Raw genomic sequence first — 17,836 nt, 5'->3', positions numbered from 1 at the left:
ACACACACACACACACACACACACACACACACACACACACACACACACACACACACAAAGCATGTCTACAAAAGGAGAGCAATGCATGAGGGAGATAAAGTTAGGACAAATCATCAGGGAGTCACGGAGCAGCGTTTAGGGAGGTGAAGGTGATGAACTATTTGCCTTTCCCTTCGGCTAGCCCCCCCCCCGCCTGCAAATATATCACCTCATCACAACAATGTGAGGAGGAGGCGTCCGTAGAAACTGACAGGCCAGGAGGAGCAGGAGGGGGGTGCCTTTTTGAACGTAGTGCTGAAGTGTGGGTTACCATGACGATGGCTGTCAACCGGGAAGTCCTCCGCGCGGAGGCAGGCGGAACAAGGGCTAGGAGTGTGAGAGAGAGTGTGTGTCCTGGCCAGTTTCAGGAGTCAGAGAGAGGGAGCGAGAGAAAGTGCAGCGAGGGCCTGCGTCGAGGCGTTGGTGCGCTGCTGAGGCGGAGAGAAACACGCGTGAGTTCACAGGTCGACGCCAACAGGGTTGGGGGGTGAGTTCAGCCGCTGAATTTAAAAACAACAGGTAGTAACTGCGTGGGTGAATAGAGAGATGTTTCTGGAGAGTACGGAGTAACCTGTTTGACTGTTTGGGGATTAAAGGCAGGTTCCGTGGTGTCTGGTGTCTTTTGCCACTGCGTGTACAAACAAGGCTCCTTTAGGTAAGGAGAGAGGGACGCACGTGCTAAGAGTTAGTGGATATTGTCTGCAAATATGTCATCCGTCATAGGTATTTACAGTAGCCGCAGTTGAACTGGACAGAGCAGGGAAGCTTTCGAGAACGGAAACAAATTCCCTCCTTTTCCCATCCTGCTGGAGATTTTAAGCCTAATGGGCCCCAGACTGTCGGGGTGAATTTCACAGCTGACCCTGACTCTCTTTGTGTCTCTCTTTTTTTTTTTTGTCACATTACATTTTGTCCAGCTGCCGAGGCTCATATCCACAGACTGCTCTCAGCTTTGAGGATGCAAAGTGACAGGCATGGGGATTTGGGACATTTTTTCCCCCGCATTGTGAGAGTACTTTCTCCTGCCCTGACTTTGAGACTTCACTGAGAAATGATCTCAAATTATATTATTTTTATAGAACCAAATCAGAATGGGTTTAAAGTCCTTTGAAAAAAGCATTTGCGTCCTTCAGGACCTGGAGGACTGACTGCAATTGATGCTGCCGTCAATTGAAGCTCTCTAGCAGAAAAAAATTAGAAAGCCCACTTGTGTTATATAGCAGGACAATTATAAAAAAAAAGCACTCACAAGTCCACCTCTGAATGACAATAAATTAAAAAAAAAAGATTTTGGATTGGTCTATGGTTCATGTTTGAATCCAGTTGAGCTGCTGTAGCATTACCTTAAACAGACCATAATAACTCTCCATTGTGGCTGAGTGAAGACATTTCTGCACAAAAACATCTTTGCTGCAAAATTCCTGACAGTGGTGTGAAATAATCAAAGCCAGATACTGTAAAGCCTCGAGTGGTTTTAGGTGAAAATTACTTTTTTCAGTAAGAAATGCATTCAGTGTGATTAACACGTCTAACTGTAATCACTCAGGTTGGTCTCTGTCTGATATTAACCTTTTGTTTGATGATCTGAAACTCTCAAATCTGACCAAAAAAAAAAAGCAAACAAAATGAGATGTAAGGTGGGGGTGGGGGAAGCGACTTCTTCAGCACTGCATCTACTTGGAAAGGGCTCCTCTTGTTGAGAGAGGCTCTGATTTATGAGCCCGGGGCTTCTTCTGGGAACGCGTTGCCTCTCTATTGACAAGAAGCACGCAGACCCCTCCTGTTGCTCTGGCCAGACGAGCACCATACATGGAGGTGAAACACTTCCCTCCCTGATAAATTTGTGTATCTGCAGCTACAACTACATATAATAAACTCACAGCTGCAGGACCTTGTATGGGCTCCGTCTGAACATCTGCAGAGCTGCAAAAGGGCAGCGCGGTTGTGTGATCAGCCTCACGGATCTGACCTCTCGAGTAGCTGAACCGTGACTCATTTATTGTGTCTATAAAATGTCCATTTATTTATCCAGTGAATGTGCTTGTAATTAGCACTCCCGTCACCTTCCAGGACCAGGGCTGAGGGGTTTTATGACCCATTTATATAACTTGTCGAGGAGAAGCAAATCTATGCGTGATAAGATCTGACTTATAATTTTGTTTTATTTTTTACATGTTTTAAGTGACAGCAGCATACAAGCCCATCAAACCTTTTCACATGTTATTAGATTAAACTCATAAATTTAACATTGTCCAAAATGTGACTGTCTGTTGTAGCGTTCTACAGAACTGCTTTGTTGTGACCTGGAAGGAAAGTGGTACATGGTTTTGAAAGAGCACATAAATATAAATCTGAAAAGTGTGGGGTGCAGTTTCAATTGCACCTTTTGCTGTGATTGTAGCTGCAATTCTTTACAAGTGTTTCTTTATAGATTTTGTGTAAGTCTGCCCTTTCTTCTTCCTAACACAGCTCAGACTTAGACAGAGATGAGATAGTTAATCAACTCTAACTCAGATTCTTAATTTCACTTTGAAAAGGTCTTGTACTGAACATGCGTTGAACCTCTTGCAGCTCTGACTCAGTCTTCTGCATCAGTTCACAACATTTCTTCCCTGTATTCGTCTCCATCCATCTTCCTATCAACTCTGAACAGATAGCCTGTGTCTCCTGCAGAAAACCACCCCACATCATTCTGCTGCCACCTCCGTGTTTTACACTGTGTGTGTGGTATTCAGGATAAAGTTGAGCGATTGTTTTCCAATCGCACATGTCATTTTCAGTGTCTGCCAAAAACTGCAATTTTTGTTTCTTCTTACCAGAGACTGTCCTTTGACATGTTCGTTGTGTCCCCAACGTTTTCGTAGCACTGTGCCATAAGGGCCACGATCGTGGAGCCCTTATGGGACGACTGTTCCATCAACATATTGTCCAGTTTGATGTGTTGATTTCTGCAGCTCCTCCCAGCTGCTTCTTTGATCAGCGCTGTTCTTCTGTCAGTTTAAATGGACAGCCACACCTTGGTATGTTTGCGGTTGTACCATGTTCTTTGTGAAGCTCAACCTTTCATAACCCGGACCTGTTTTAAATTTGTCTACAGCTTTCTCCCTGCTGTGTTCCCTGGTCTTCGTGATGCTAACTCTCTAATGTTCCTTTACTAGCGTCTGTGACTTTCACAGAACAGCTGAATTTATGCTCAGTCAACCCTGTTCGTTGATGTTAATTTTATCCACATGTACTGGAGTAAAGAATGCCAAATGCACACCGCACTTCTCAGATTTTAATTTTATTTTAAATGCGAAAAACACGTGCTATTTTTTGTCAGTTATCTACTTTTTGTCAGTATCTAATATCTCGATAAAACACATTCAGGTTCATGGTTGTAACATGATAAAATGTGGAAAAGTTCAAAGGCTGTAGTTACTTTACAAGGCCATCAGTGTTCGGCTGAACATGGACTATGTGTTGGATGTGAGCACAACTGGAAACGCCCTCACCCGTTAAAGTCAATGATTAACTCTGGCCTGTGTGCAGACGACTGAGCATGTGCTAATGAATGCAGGTCAGTTTCATTAGAGCTCTTTGTCCCTGACTTAATGACAGGACGATTCAGCCTCTGACCACAAATCATGTCTCAGCTGGTATTGATCAGAGCGGTCCGAGGGGTCAGCCTCGCCACTGTTTCTGTTAAGCGGGCCTGTCAACTTGACGGCTATGTTGGTGGGAAGAAAAATGACAGAGGAGATAATCCATCTGGGTTTTCTTACTGGGGCCCAATCTTTCTTTTTTTCGCTGGAAAAGAGAAAGATTTGCTGATTTTTGCATGTTTGGTGATGGTCTTTTCTGCTCTGGTGTCGGATAAGAGCTCTTTGATGTGTGATTTATGCCCGTTTGTATGTTTTTCTATCAGGAATTAGGAACATTTGTTCCTGTTGCACTACTGTCGTGCTACTGTTAATATCAGAGGTGTTTGTGGGGAGGACCTGCCATTGTCGTTCACAGGAACTGCATGGGTGTGGTTAAGTTCACTGACCTTGGAGCTGCTGAGTTGCTCAGCTTTGGCTCAAGAACTTCAGATAATAGTTTATTGTAAAAAATAAAAAAATAAAAAAGGGGAAGAAGAAGAAAAAAAACCCATGCCTGACCAAAGTAACTTGAGTACATTTTGTTTATTCTGTGCAGTTTTGTTTGCTTCAGATTCAGAGAAACATCTGGTTCAGTTCTCGAACAATCTGTTTAATTTTACTGGGAACAGATGCAGAGAAAATTCAAGTCAAAGTCTTTTGATTCTCATTTCCCAGGTCCTCAGCTGCGTTGAGCTGAGCCGCATGTGAAACGTTAGCAGATATGAAACGAGCTGGAAACATAAAATCCAGTTAGAGTGAAAGCATGTCTGAAACAGAACATCATCTCCTTCTCCGAGGTAGACGTGGGGCCTTTTATGGTTCTGTTTTTCTTCCCCTCTCATTCCGATCCGGTGGTGATAATGGACCTCTCACCTTGCGGGGGGTCTAGCCTTGTAAATATGTGAACTATGACGTTCACGTTTCACAGGGATTGCATCAAGGTCCTAAAACCTGGTCTTCATTCGTTAGCTCGAAACTGCGTCTTGAGCTTGAGTTTCTGCAATTACGTAAGAACGCTCCGAGCATTCACAAAGGAACTCAAGGAGTCAGACTTCTGAATCAGGTTTTTCTCGCTTGATATCATCTCTGAATTTTCCTTATTTGGTAGGGTCGTGTTTGGCGCTTTCAGAACCGGGGAATGCGTGAGGGACTGAAGCAGTCCTGGGATGGATTTTCTTTTTTGTGCCTCCAAGAAAACCCAGACAAAGCCACTGTTATGACACAAGTTTTTACATCACCATGTGAGTTAAAACAGATCGGCTGCTTCTTTAAAAAATAATAAAAAAACCAGACATGAGTCAAGTGCTGGAACTTTGACTTCAAATAACTTGTGCTGTACATTATCTTTGTTAGATTTGAAAACGATATTTCACTTGATATTTGATCATTGAACAGAATAACACACTATTGGTAAATTGCAAAAATGTCTTTTTTTTCTGGTGTAAATGTTTCTTTGAGTGCAGAAAAGGTTCTCTGTCGCTCTTTTAGCCTTGTCGTAAGCATGAAGGTCTTCCTTTATTATGTTACGCTGATAATACTGCTAGTTGAATGTATGTTTGGAAAGGAACATCAGGGCAGTGTTAATTTGGGTGTTCTTGTAAGTTTCACAATCTTTCCATGAAAGACCAATGATCTCATAGGAATCTTTTTTTTTTTTTTTGAGAGCATGTTTGGTTTTCAGAGACACTCTGAAATTTGATAATAACAATAATAATTCTATTTCTAACACTGGCTAGAACATAATAGGAATTTAAATATTGTTTATCCATTTCTGCATTAGTTTTGTCTTATTTTTTGTCTTCTTTTTGATTTGTGTGTGGAAAAGTAAAAACAAAAATAACTAAAAAAAAAAATAGATAAATAAACGTTTACTTTCAGGGACTTTTGACAAGACTTTGGTTGAATGTCAGATTTCACCTCCGCATGTAAACATTGCCTTAAGGCATTTACAGATACATTAACTTAAGGTTTATTAAAAATTTTCATAAGTCTTGAATTTTAGCTGTAATTTATTGGGATTTTATCAAGACAGACGTTGCATAATTATTAAATGGAATAAAAGGGACATTGTTTTAGAATATTTTTCAGTCAGTCAAATACATGGAAATTGTACCTTTGTCTGTATTCATGAAAAGACCACGCTATGAACTTTTCATGTTTTAAAATATGACTCTGGAGGAGCTGCAGAGATTCACAGCAGCGGCAGAAAAATATGTTGACTGCACAACTTTAGGTTTTGATTCATGCAAGAAAAAGATTTACATTTTTAAAGGCAGTCAGAAGAAGTCATATTTGCAGTTCAACACATGCTAGATAGGGGACCTATAAATGACAAATTAAGATCTGCAAAGATCTTAATTTTGAAGAAATAGTGAAAGCCATGTATCCTTTTACATAATCTTTACTTTTCTAAACTGCTTTATGTCACTCTATCACACAAAAAGAAACACATTTAAATTTGTCTTATAACATAGTTGAATGTAAACGCTTATGTAAGACGCTAGTTTCTGTTTGGACCTGTGTTGAGAGACCGAATGAGAAAACGTGTCCAGACTCCTCATGAAAAGAACTTGAAAATGATTCATTCTGCCGTTTGTTCATAAGTTCAATAGACCTATTAAAGTGATCAGGTATGAACGCAGAGCAGCTTGTATAAAACACACAGGCAGTAAGCTTAAGCCATTATTTGTAATGTTGCTGTTTGCACAGTTGGTTGAATAATCCAACGACTATGACCGAGGATGATGAATCAATCGGCATGCCTGAGCATTAACACCGTTGCTATTGTCACAGTCTCCTGATCTGTTTTCTTCCTGTTGCGTAACGCGATTCATTCGAAGATGACGACCCAAATGAGCGACGCTGTTGTCGGTCAACTGGAACATAGATTCATTGAGTGAGCAGAGCAGCGAGACTGAGAGTTTCTAGTTTTCATGCTCTTCTCTTGACAACAGTGATTATGGACTCTGATAGTCAGCTGCAAATGCCACATGGAAAACACATTAGTGCAAACTGTGTCAGGCAGCTTCCAGGCTGTAGGAGTCCGGCCAGCACTTAGTCCCCACTTCAACGTCAAGCTGCAAAGCTGCAGCTTTCAGCGGAGAACAGAGTCTAAACTTTATACTAACGCTCCAACTTTATTAATCTCAGATAGCGTTCCTGTGGGAACACAGTTTTTATGGCAACGAAAGGAAGTAAGCAAAAACTTTGCCGCTCTTCGTCAGGGTTTTAGGGATTTGAAGCAGCGTAAATCTGTGGTTTTCATCCCTGCAAAGTCATTATGGACTATTTAGTTGCTACAGACGCCCGCCTCTTTCAGAGTGGTAAAGAAAGAGCTCCCTCCTGCCCTCCTCGCCATCCACAATGTCTTTGATGTTTGAAACAGCAGGTATAACTGATGTATAACTTTCAGTAGTTGTCCTTCTCCGTCATCCAACCCAAAAATCAGGGTCATTACAGAATTGTATTACTGGGAAAAACGAGGTGGGGTGGGGTGGGGGGGTGCATGTGAGTCACTCTCATTGTATTGGATGGGTTTGCAGGAAAATGTGGGTGACGTTGACTTTCCCTCACTGGGATACGGCTTGGATGGGATAATGGAACAGTTGTCGAGTCGGTCTGGGAGAAAAAAAAAGCAGATTTATGACACAGAGGCCTGCGGGAATGAATATTAACTACTTGGGTTTAAAAATACATATGAATAAAAACAGATAAGATAAAGTCTTAAAGCGTTCAGAGAGGCACCTATTAATATGGATTTGATAGTTTGAATAAAAGACAGCGAGCAAATCTCTGTCATTCAGTTAATAGCGTATGCAAAGTATTTCAGTTTCAGCTGACGGCGGAAATGTTGTTTTTCTTTGCAGGCTTTGTTAAATGGTTTCACGCTATTTTGATAAGATTATGTTTTGTTCAGTGCTTTGAGCTGGATTTTCTGAAGTCACTTAAAAATTTGACAATAAATAAGACTTGGGATTTGAGTGCATTTCTTCACTCCAATTTAGTAATATTTGCAGAAGGCAAACGTATGACTTGCTCTAAAAAAAAGAGTAATATTCACAGACACATTCACACACACAAAAAAATGATCTAAACATAAGTAAATAAATACAAACTGTGTGGCATGTGTTTCATATGGATGCACAACCACAAACAAACCTGATATATTCACTATGTGTCTTTGCAGATCCTTCATGCTGAGAGCAAAATATTGATCTCTGCCACAGAGGAACCATAACTGATCATATGCAGACTCAGGTAAAGCATTTCCTTTATTAAATGTCCTGATCAGAATCTTCTGCCTCAGTTAGCAGTCAGAATTATTTATCAGTGTGAATGTGTTCCCCCCCATGTTCCAGTGCAATCCTACATTTAAAATCAATGCTCAATAAAGCAGGAGCTGTGAACTGGAGTGAAATAACACACTACATTTTACTACAAAGTCTACATTAGTATTGTAACTTGTGGTCCTCCCATGGAAGGTGCCCTTCTTCTGCTTTCCACCCCAACCAATTAAAATATTAGAAATTATCTGAGATTTTGGGAATGAACAAAGTGTATAATGCTATTCTCAGCAGTAATCAAAAGATTACCAGTGCAGCTCAATAGAAGATTTGCTTTGGCCACAAGTGACAAATAAATTGCAGTTATTTTTTATTTTTTATTTTTAACTGGCGCTCATGTAACTCTCTTTCTAATGAAGCCTTCACCAAATGCATTTATGGCCAATTTAAAAAAACCCACCACTGAGTATTGTTATTGTGTCTTAGTCACCAACAGCATTAAGGACTCTGCAGGATCTGTCCTTTCTTTGGTTGGTTGTTTTCTTGGTTTTTTTTTTTTTTTCTTGGCATTAGCTGATTTTCCCCAATCAGAGTTTCCACAAGGATGGCCTCAGTAATAAGCTCCAATATGGGTTAACTTGGTTAAGACTATTACTATGCAGAATGTGTCACCAGAACCCCACATAGCTTTATCATTTGTTTATAAAGATATATGTGAATCTGCATGCAGCTATAGCTTTCAAGAAACTCTTAGCCTTCCCCAGTTTACCATGTTTTTATGTGGAGCAGTTAGCTAAAATGCTAGGCTGATGTTAGCATGTTTGCTTTGTGTATATGTGACCTATTGGTAATTTGGGTTGTAACATATTTTAGAGCAGTTCCAGTTAATAGTTTGTGGACAAAACTTAGAGAAAAAGTTGCTCTTCTGCTTCAGAAACTGAGCTTTGAAAAAGTTAATGACAACATCGCTCTATGTTGTCATTAACAACACGCTGCACAGTGCAGCGTGCAGGGCAGGTCACAAGACTCAGACAAACATGAAGCTGCAGGAGCCAATACAATCTCTTTGTCACTATAAGCTGTACACACAAACAGGTCCTAATTTTATTTTATTAAATAATTAATAGAGTGCAGCGAACATAAAATCACAGACAGCAGGCTAACTGCAGATATCGTGAACTGACAGGATTTTATTTTTTTTTAATTGTGTGACCAGATAAAGAAACCTCTGGTAGCATTATTTACTGTCTGACAAACATTTGAAACGTGTGGAAACTAGAAAAAGCAAGTTAGTATTCAATTATGTAGTAGTAAAAACGATAAACAGCCCTGCTATTGATCAAGACAGTACTGTCTGCGTCACAACAACATATCTTTCGTTAGCAGTTACTAAGAGACAGGTATTTCCTCATGACCCCTGACGACCACACAGAGAGGACCACAGCACTTGATTCAAACACAGAGTGTTAAACTCTCAATCATGAGGTGGCTGAGAAGGACAGGAGTCACCAAGGAGACCACTGGACTTCGCGGTTGACATTTTTATCCTCATCCTGACGTCTTGCTCCACGACTTGAACACTTAATGAGCTCATTAAACACTCCAGTGCTGTTTTAGTCCTCCCCATCAACTTTAATTCTTCAATGAAGCCTTTCTGCAGTTCTTGTGAGGAAAAACGAGGAAAAGGTTGAAACAGCACTTCCCACTGCTTGTGCTTTAAATAAATTGGAGGATCTTTTCTTCACAGGCTTCCCTCAGAGAGGACAGTTATTCCCTGTAGAATAGCAAGACTGCTAACAAGTTCACATGACCTTTACACAGAGCATTATTTATCCAGGGTCCACAGGAAGACACGATGAGGCAGGGTTCACGCATTGTTTTGGTTCATCCATATTTTTATAATTTCCTCTGTGTGTGCAGCAAAGTGCGGAAGTAGCGGGCCATCCAAATGGCTCCCAGAGTTATCTGTCTGGGAAGCCTGACATTTCTTCAAGCCAGCACATCCTGACTTCTCCAGAGCATGTGGTGGTCATCTCCCCTGGACTCCCTACTCCTCCGCAGAGTCCGTTTCACTCCACAGGACTGACATCTGGCTCTGTGAAGGTAAACTACCATGGCCTGCAGGCTGTTTTAATGTGATGGCTATGATAGCAGCAAACAAGTGCTCCCCCCTGTGGAAAAAGAATGCACTACATGCTTTGTACACTCAGGCATGCATGTGCCAGTCATATTTACCGACTGTGTAAAAAAAGACTTAAAACATCTCCATGTTTCATTTATTTTTCATTCAACCTTTAATTTCAATTAAATTCAGTTTGGAAAACAATTTAAAATCAATAAATATTTTTTAAACAAAGTCACCTGTGGCACAGTTATTGACACCATTTATAACCAGAAATATTCTTTCCATATGAACTGGATGACTTATTTAGATATTTCTGTTTATTCAAGGAGCCAGAGCTTAATGGAGGAGGTCCAGTGACTCCGAGCTTCGGATCGTACTATGGACCTTCACAGTCGCAAGGTAAATGTATAAAGTTTCACATTTCCACAACGGGAAAGCATTTTTACTTTCCAGTTGTAATCGGAACAGTGAAATTCTGATTTCCCACTCAGAAAAATAATCAATTAGACCCCCTTCTGAAGTCAACTTTCCCACTGGGAAAGTGGGAACAACTCCAACTACCAGTTCTGACTTATAAGGCCGGCTTCACATTGCAATATGGTTCAGCTTTTATAAAATAATATCTTGAAAAAAACAATATGGTTGAAGTGGCAAAAAAGCTGTAATGCCTACGTGAGGTATGACGAAAAGTTTACAAATCTTATAGAAAACCTTTTTTTTTTTTTGCGTGAACATTTTCAGACGACTACAAACACAGCCGTGATGCAAACATCTGACTGGACCTTTAAAATCTGATTTTGTAAGTTTTCGTTGGGCCCTGTCACTCAGTAATAAATCAGAAAAATAATGTAATTTTTTTATGGCTCTCTGTATCAGGTGAACTGTCCAATGGAGTCCAGGGCTCTTCCACTTTGCCGCACAGCTGGGTGCCAAATAACGAGGGGAGGCTTATTAAGTTCTCAGGAATCGGTCCGGTGGATGAGACCGGGATGCCCATCGCGTCCAGATCGGTAAGATACAAATAACCAGAACTTCTGGCTAAAACCAACAACATGGTCAGGTTGATTTCTCTCTTCTGTTCTCCTCCCTGCATGCACCAGAGCGTGAACAAGCCCAGAGACTGGTACAGGAGCATGTTCAGACAGATTCACAAGAAGCCTGAGGGTGAGAAACTCTTCCTCGACTTTTTTTTTTTTTTTTAACTAGTGCAAATACGGAATGAATCCCACCGTGTCAATATGTCGGCCTCTAATGAGATCATCGGGCAAACAATTTATTATTGACACAAAAATAAGAGCATAAACGACTTCTGGCGTTTCTGTTCACGAGGTCTGACAGTAATCCAGATTCTTTTCTCAGCCCCTCCTAAGCATTAATCATTCTTCTCTTTCATGTGCCGTGAAAAACATTTTTTTTTTTCACTGCTGTTTTGCCAGGAATTTGGGTGTTGTTGTTTTAAAGAGATTTTTTGAATGTTTGTCTTATCTTATGAACTGGTGCCTTGAGACAAAATGCAGCCGACTCTCACCTTTCTGACAACTACATCAGGATTTTATCTGTGGCTAAAAATTAAAACAAATCATAGTGCAGTATGAAACACTACAAATACATTCAGTTAGAAGACGTATTGGTATAATTTACCAATCAAAAATTGTCGACAACTTTTAACAGGTGAATTTATAGGAAGTACTGAACAAAGTACCTCTAACCAGTTCTATCTTTTTTTAATTTAACACATTAGTGCTGGCACGCTTATTAAAATGATTAATACCCAGTGTACTGCAAAGATTCAAGATTGTGCAAATAGAGAGAATTTTCAGTTTGACGTTTTTTGCTTTACTTATCCTGTGGATGTGCTGGAAATCATATGTGACTTTTACTGCCAAAGTTTTATGGCTGTGAAAAGTTTCAAATGAGTCTCTTTGTTTATTTCAACCAGAACTAGAGGACTCAGAGCGGTGGTCACCAGAACGTGAGTGGACCCAACATACTGCTTACCATCACTGCATTTTTTTTCTTTGGACTCTTCTTTCATGAGTCACTAATCCACAGGGCTCCAGTCATCTGCGGAGAGAGAAAAAATCGTAGAAGACAAGAATCTCTTTAGACTGACGCCTTACGGGTCCCTGCCTGATTGGTGAGTTTACTGGATTTGATGTGACTTTTTCCAGTTTGCTGGATGTGTTTTAATTATTCTGCTTTCAAAAAGACAAGCTCAAAAAATAACAATCTGAGATAGGGTGTCACTCACTTCACGCCTTTATGCATTTTCATTATAGCTTAAAATGTTTGGTTGGAAAATTGAAGCCAGTCCCCTGCAGTCAAATCAAACAAATGAGAAGAGGTAAAACTCACCTGTTCTGCAGTGAGTTTTACATTTTGGGAAACACAGAATTTTACTTCAAATTGAAATGAGTTCTGTGGGATTCTTCTGTAACATATAGTGTCATTTTGATGTACAGAGTTTAGAACTAGATCTAATGAAACATCTCATACATGTTGCTCTTCATGACTGCAGAAGGAAGATATTTTTCTTAATCTCCAGTCATCGATCAGTCATTTGGATACAGATGTGACGATTCGATGCTTGGCTCTATGCTCTGTATGCTTTTCTGATAATTCTGTTGCATTTTGCGCTATTTTTGTTCAGCACCTGTGTGATCTGATGTTGGGTCCAAAGAAGTCACAGAGCCTGATAGGGATAGAGCCTGACTTACTGCTCCCAGCTGCAGATCTGTGAAACATCTTTACAGATAAGAAATGTTGCTGTATGCATCATGCAACCTGATAAAGTGGAATGATATTACCCAACTCTGGTTAAAGTTCTGTTTATACTTTAAATTTCCTCCAGTTTTACTTTACAGTCTTACCCAGAAAGAAGGTGTGTCTATCACCTCACCTTTGGCCATGATGTATGAAAACTATGCTGAGCTCTGAAACCCATTTATGTGTATTGCATATGCCGTAAAGTGAGGATATCGCACTACGCCGAGCCAAGTGCAAGTGTAATGTGGAGGTCCACAGGTGACTGAGCATGAATGCATTGTGACCAACAGAAGGAAAAGAGAAGGATTTACAAATAAAAGAGATTGTGGAAAAAAATTCATTACCTCATTCGAATCAAGAAATATTACACCGTTAGTCAGTCAGGCCTGTTGAAATTAAACTGATGCTTGTGCTGAAGTTCATGTGTTGACATTTTTCAACACATAACTCACCAGTGTTAAGTTATTTTTACGTCATGCAGACTGCAGCTGACTGCTTCTGTGATCACCAACCCAAAACATTGCGCCAGTTCCTTTTCAGAGAAAACGTGCTGCTGAGGCGAGTTTGGATTTGTTGTCACGGGCTCCTACAATGACGCCATGTTCAAGTTGTTGTGTGTTTGTTTTTGTGTTGGGGTGTTAACGTTTTAGGAGCGAAGATGTAGATAAGCTGTCTGACCCTGGAAAGCAACAACCTCAACCCAAGAGCATATTCGACTTTGAGCCTGACAGGAGCTCCGCTTCAGTGAGTAACAGCCAGGTATGGACCCCCCATGCTGTCACATTTTAAATATAGACTCTGGTTCCAACTCAAAGCCCACATCTAATTCTTCAGTCTTTAAATGGATCTGGAGTTGTTGTTGGCTCTAATAGCTGTAATTGTTTGGCGTTTTCCCAGTGAGGAGCTCATGAGCAGATTGGTCACCTTTTCTTGAAGGATTATTGTCTAACTCCTCAGATTACATCTTCTCAGGCAGCGCAGCCTGCTAATACTCCACTTTTCCAGTGTTCAGTCCTACAAGACGAGCTTATTCTAGCTAGTGAGTTCAACAGATTTGAAAGATAACCTCAGGCAAGAAAAGGCACGATCTGTAGTAGTTATCAGATTTTCTACAGAATGGAGTCTTGTAAACATTTTTTAAACGTTTTAATCTGCTAATCTCATAGTGTCAGATTGCTGTAATTTAGTGCTGTTTTTTTCTGCGCCATCTCTTTTATTGGACGGGTTTAAACCCTCTCTCCCTGCGGAGGTGTGGTGCTTCGAAGTTGTTTTTTTCTTTAACACTGAAACACTGCTCCAGATCCGGTGAACACATTGTAAGTTATGTCTTGTGAAGAAAAGAAATCTTTGTTTCTACTCCCCCCTGGGAGCCGATGGGTCTTGTGATCTGTATTATGGTGTTAACCTCTTCTGGTGCATAATGGCTCGCAGCATGGGGACTTATTTCATTTTGTCTGTATGAACAATATTGTATCCCCTGGACGGTGCTTAGAAAAGCAGCTCATGGACCATATCAGGTGCTGCGCTGCTTCAATGCGACATTGTAGATGGGATGACTACAGTATGTCTGGCATTCAGAGAGATGGATTCAGCCAAGGTTTTGCAAAATATGGGACAAGTGGTTTGCAGTTCTCAGCTTCAGTGCCTTTTATAGTCGTGTTTGACAGAACCGGCTACTAAAAGTATGAAGTCTTTATTGACAACAAGAATAAAAGAAATATTGTTCAGCTAGTTAAAGTAACAAAATGTGTTGGTTTGCAATTTGGAGTCCAAAATATGCTCCATTAAGTTCCAGATAAGTTACTTTGCTGTCTGCGTTTTGGAATTTGACCTTTTTGTTATTGGGTTAAAATGATTTTGATGATTTATTGAATTTATTAGATGTCCACAAATTTGTGCCAAATCAGATAAAGCAGCGTTTTACTAACCAAAGTTTACATAAACGACCAGGGTAGTAAAGACATGCACTCAGCTTTTGTAAAATATATTTTACTCTAAATATCCTGACACTTTAAAAGTTCACATGCACTCACAGTTGGGACAGGTGCATTTGGAGCTTTTCATTATGTATATAAGCTGTGTTTTTTAGCTGAAAATATTAGCTGAACTGCTCCTATTATCTCTAATATATTTTACTTGGTTGAATTTCCCTTGCATGGACCCTGCTTTTGACCATACACACCAATTTTTAGTAGCATTCATAATGGTGTCACTCAAGAAGCTTAATGCTAGCCTGATTTATACATTAAGGTGAGTCCTTAAGTCCTTAAAGACTTGAAACACTACCAGTGTCGTGATATGTAGGTTTAAAGTGCACACAAATGCAGAGACTGAGGCAGCTTGAGATGAAAAACCTTTGATGACCAGAATGATGAAAAACTTACAAAAAAAAACAAAAACACAGGGGACTCAGGGAGCCAGAGCAGGACAAAACAAGAATCCAGGAGCAAAACACGGCAGGGAAACGAAGAAACACTTGATGTCTAGAGGCTTCCAGTTGAAGGGAGATGTGAACCTTTGTGCTTTCGGGGTGTTTATGAAGATCATCAGAGATTTCCTGTGAGCTAAATAATAGCTGAAAGGAAAAATAATAAGCTAAATAACAGCATAGTTATTATGGTTAAGACCTGAGCTGTGAGGCCCAACAGGACTATAATCTAGAAATACATCAAAACTGGTTTCAGAAAGCGTACCTTAAACTTACAGGGTGATTCCAACCTAAATCCCACCAAAACATTGTGGACTTTGCTTAAAAACTAAATTAAGGAACAACCAGTTTAAATAAACTCTGCCAATTCTAGCAAAAAATGGTGATGTGCAGGCAGGTATAAAGTGCATCATGAATTTAAAAACCTGTCCCAAAAGACACTCCAAATGATCATCACAATCATGCCATGATGCGTAATGAAGGGATGTAATTTTCTTTCTGTAACATTTTAATTTTAATTTTAGATTAAATACAGCTTTATAAGGATAATTTATTCTAGTTTAATTTGAATTTTACATAGCTGTTATTTAGGGTTAAATTCCTGTAAAAAGTACTTATGGTACACCATATTGTGGTAGGTTATTATGAGTTAAGTTCAACTCCAATCTGAGGCCAAAAATCCGCTGCAGTGTGTTTTTTTTTATCTCCTCTCTAGGTTCATTTGTCCCAGAAGAGACAGCCTGAGAAACCGACATCCCCTTCCATTGAGGTGAGCATCTACAACGTAAACTACATGTAGCCTTTTCTAATTTATGCTAAAAATATTTCACTTGTTTTATGAGCTTAGAGAGGAAATTACAAGCTACAAATATCAGACTCTGTGGTAGTATTTTATTTTTGCATTCCAACACTATAATTGCTGGGGCTCAGGCCAGTCTGCAGTCTGAGCTGAGCCAGTTCGAAGCTGAGCTGGACTCGGAGATTCAGGGTCTGGAGAGGACACTTTCTCAGAAGAAGCAGCGTCGAGGCCGGGGTGAGGTACTGAGCCCCCATACTGAATATCTCTGCTACGAACCACTCCCCCACCCTGCTTCTCTGTGATTTAGCAAAAATCCCAGCACACCTTCCCTCCCCACGCCCCCCGATGAAAGCTGTGTGAACCCTCTGCTTGCAAACTGTGAATATGAACGTTCTTTATTTTTCCCCTCTCTGATCTGGATGACTGCCTGAGAACTGCCTGCCTGAGCTGCACCCAGACTGATTTGCTTTCTGATTCACTTGCTTGCCACTTCTCCACAGCAAATGAAGACCTTTCAGAATAAAACAAAAATCAAGTTATTCGGCATTTCCTCTTTTCAATTTCACAGCAACTTGTAGGAAAAAAAAAAATCCCAGCCGAGTGCTTTGTTTCCTCCTTGTGCAATTGAATCAAAGGAGAACTCACAGACAGCCCAGACAAACCGAGAGCAGGGCTGTTGTGCTGTTTGTAGCCAAGGAGGATAGGACCCAGGGGACTCCTGTGCTCAGCTGGGAGTGGTCAGCACCTCTACTTTGTCTGAGTTGTTGTGAGATTTCCTCTGAGCTGTGAGAACATACAGAAGGCTGAGAGCCTCTGCAGAGAACAAACTGCGCGTTCACACACTGTTCCCTATGTTTGCAGGAGGCCACAGGCAGGGATCCACTAGCTGCTCCAAAGGCTGTCACCACCAACCACAGGTTAGTCTGAAGGCAGCACAGAAATGTAATCATTTGATGAAAAATAGGTGAAGAGTACAAGAAATGTCACATCTGATTGTGTTCAGTGGCAGCTTTAAAAGTTTTTTGGTGTGTTTGTGTGAGTTTAGATGTTCTGTCCTATAGATGTGATATGCTGTAGTTTCATTCTCTCATGAGTCATGTAAACAAACTTAGATTTGACTGATGTACAACTTTAAAAGTATCCTTAAGATACCATAGTAAATTCTAATATGAGAAGTAAGAGTCACATATTCTGACTTGATTTATTACTATTTTTCTTCGCATCGTAAATGATACATAGACATTAACCACCAACAATGCTTTGCGTTAAAGGGTAACAAATGTGTCCCGTTTTGTCCATGTTAATGTTACAATAATGCATTTCTCTCACCGGTTAGTGGAAAAGTAAACAACATTTTTATTTTAACTGAGTAGAAGCTTGATAAGGAATAGTTTGAGGAGTGAAATTATTTTTGTTGTTTTCTGGTCAGGCTGTGGATTGCACTACACCACTAGGACTGCATCGGTAAAAGTTTTGAATGACGTACATCTGGAAAGTGATGGATCTAGACCTTCTGCCTTGGTGTTACTTAATCTAAGTGCTGCGTTTAAAACAGTTAATCTTAGCAGGCCAGAAGAATGAGTGGGATTGTTGGGTACAGTGCTAAGCTGGTTCGGATCTTATCTGGCAAACAAGGAACACTTTGTGTCATGTGGAAATTATAAATCTGGGTGAAGAAATGAATTGTGTGGATCCTTAAAGGGCTAGTCTTTGACCTCTTTTTTGGAGCCCCTATATAAACTCTCTAATTCAGAATATGTAGTACTCCAGCAT

At 40.3% G+C, this 17,836-nt stretch overlaps 1 protein-coding gene across 10 annotated transcripts in view; it reads left to right on the top strand.

The window, feature by feature from the left end:
- The window catches only part of sorbs3 (sorbin and SH3 domain containing 3), a 32,615-nt gene that overhangs the window by 4,821 nt on the left and 9,958 nt on the right, over positions 1-17,836 (top strand). For 3 of the 10 annotated variants that reach the window (XM_016677514.1, XM_007563764.2, XM_016677523.1), the window contains 11 exons: positions 7,849-7,919; positions 9,866-10,048; positions 10,397-10,469; positions 10,947-11,080; positions 11,171-11,234; positions 12,010-12,042; positions 12,123-12,207; positions 13,487-13,595; positions 15,980-16,033; positions 16,195-16,302; positions 16,925-16,980. In XM_016677514.1, coding sequence (XP_016533000.1) covers positions 7,908-7,919; positions 9,866-10,048; positions 10,397-10,469; positions 10,947-11,080; positions 11,171-11,234; positions 12,010-12,042; positions 12,123-12,207; positions 13,487-13,595; positions 15,980-16,033; positions 16,195-16,302; positions 16,925-16,980 — 911 coding nt within the window. In that variant the 5' untranslated portion in view covers positions 7,849-7,907. Of the gene's footprint in view, positions 1-297; positions 527-7,848; positions 7,920-9,865; positions 10,049-10,396; positions 10,470-10,946; positions 11,081-11,170; positions 11,235-12,009; positions 12,043-12,122; positions 12,208-13,486; positions 13,596-15,979; positions 16,034-16,194; positions 16,303-16,924; positions 16,981-17,836 lie in introns of those variants that run through there. The other 7 variants (XM_007563772.2, XM_007563797.2, XM_016677538.1 and 4 more) reach the window with 6 other exon arrangements.

The sequence above is a fragment of the Poecilia formosa genome, unplaced genomic scaffold (genome assembly GCF_000485575.1).
Source record: "Poecilia formosa unplaced genomic scaffold, Poecilia_formosa-5.1.2 Scaffold5, whole genome shotgun sequence".
NCBI classification, from domain to species: Eukaryota; Metazoa; Chordata; class Actinopteri; order Cyprinodontiformes; family Poeciliidae; genus Poecilia; species Poecilia formosa.
Note: the sequence above shows the minus strand (reverse complement) of the source record. Positions and strands in the feature narration are given on the sequence as shown.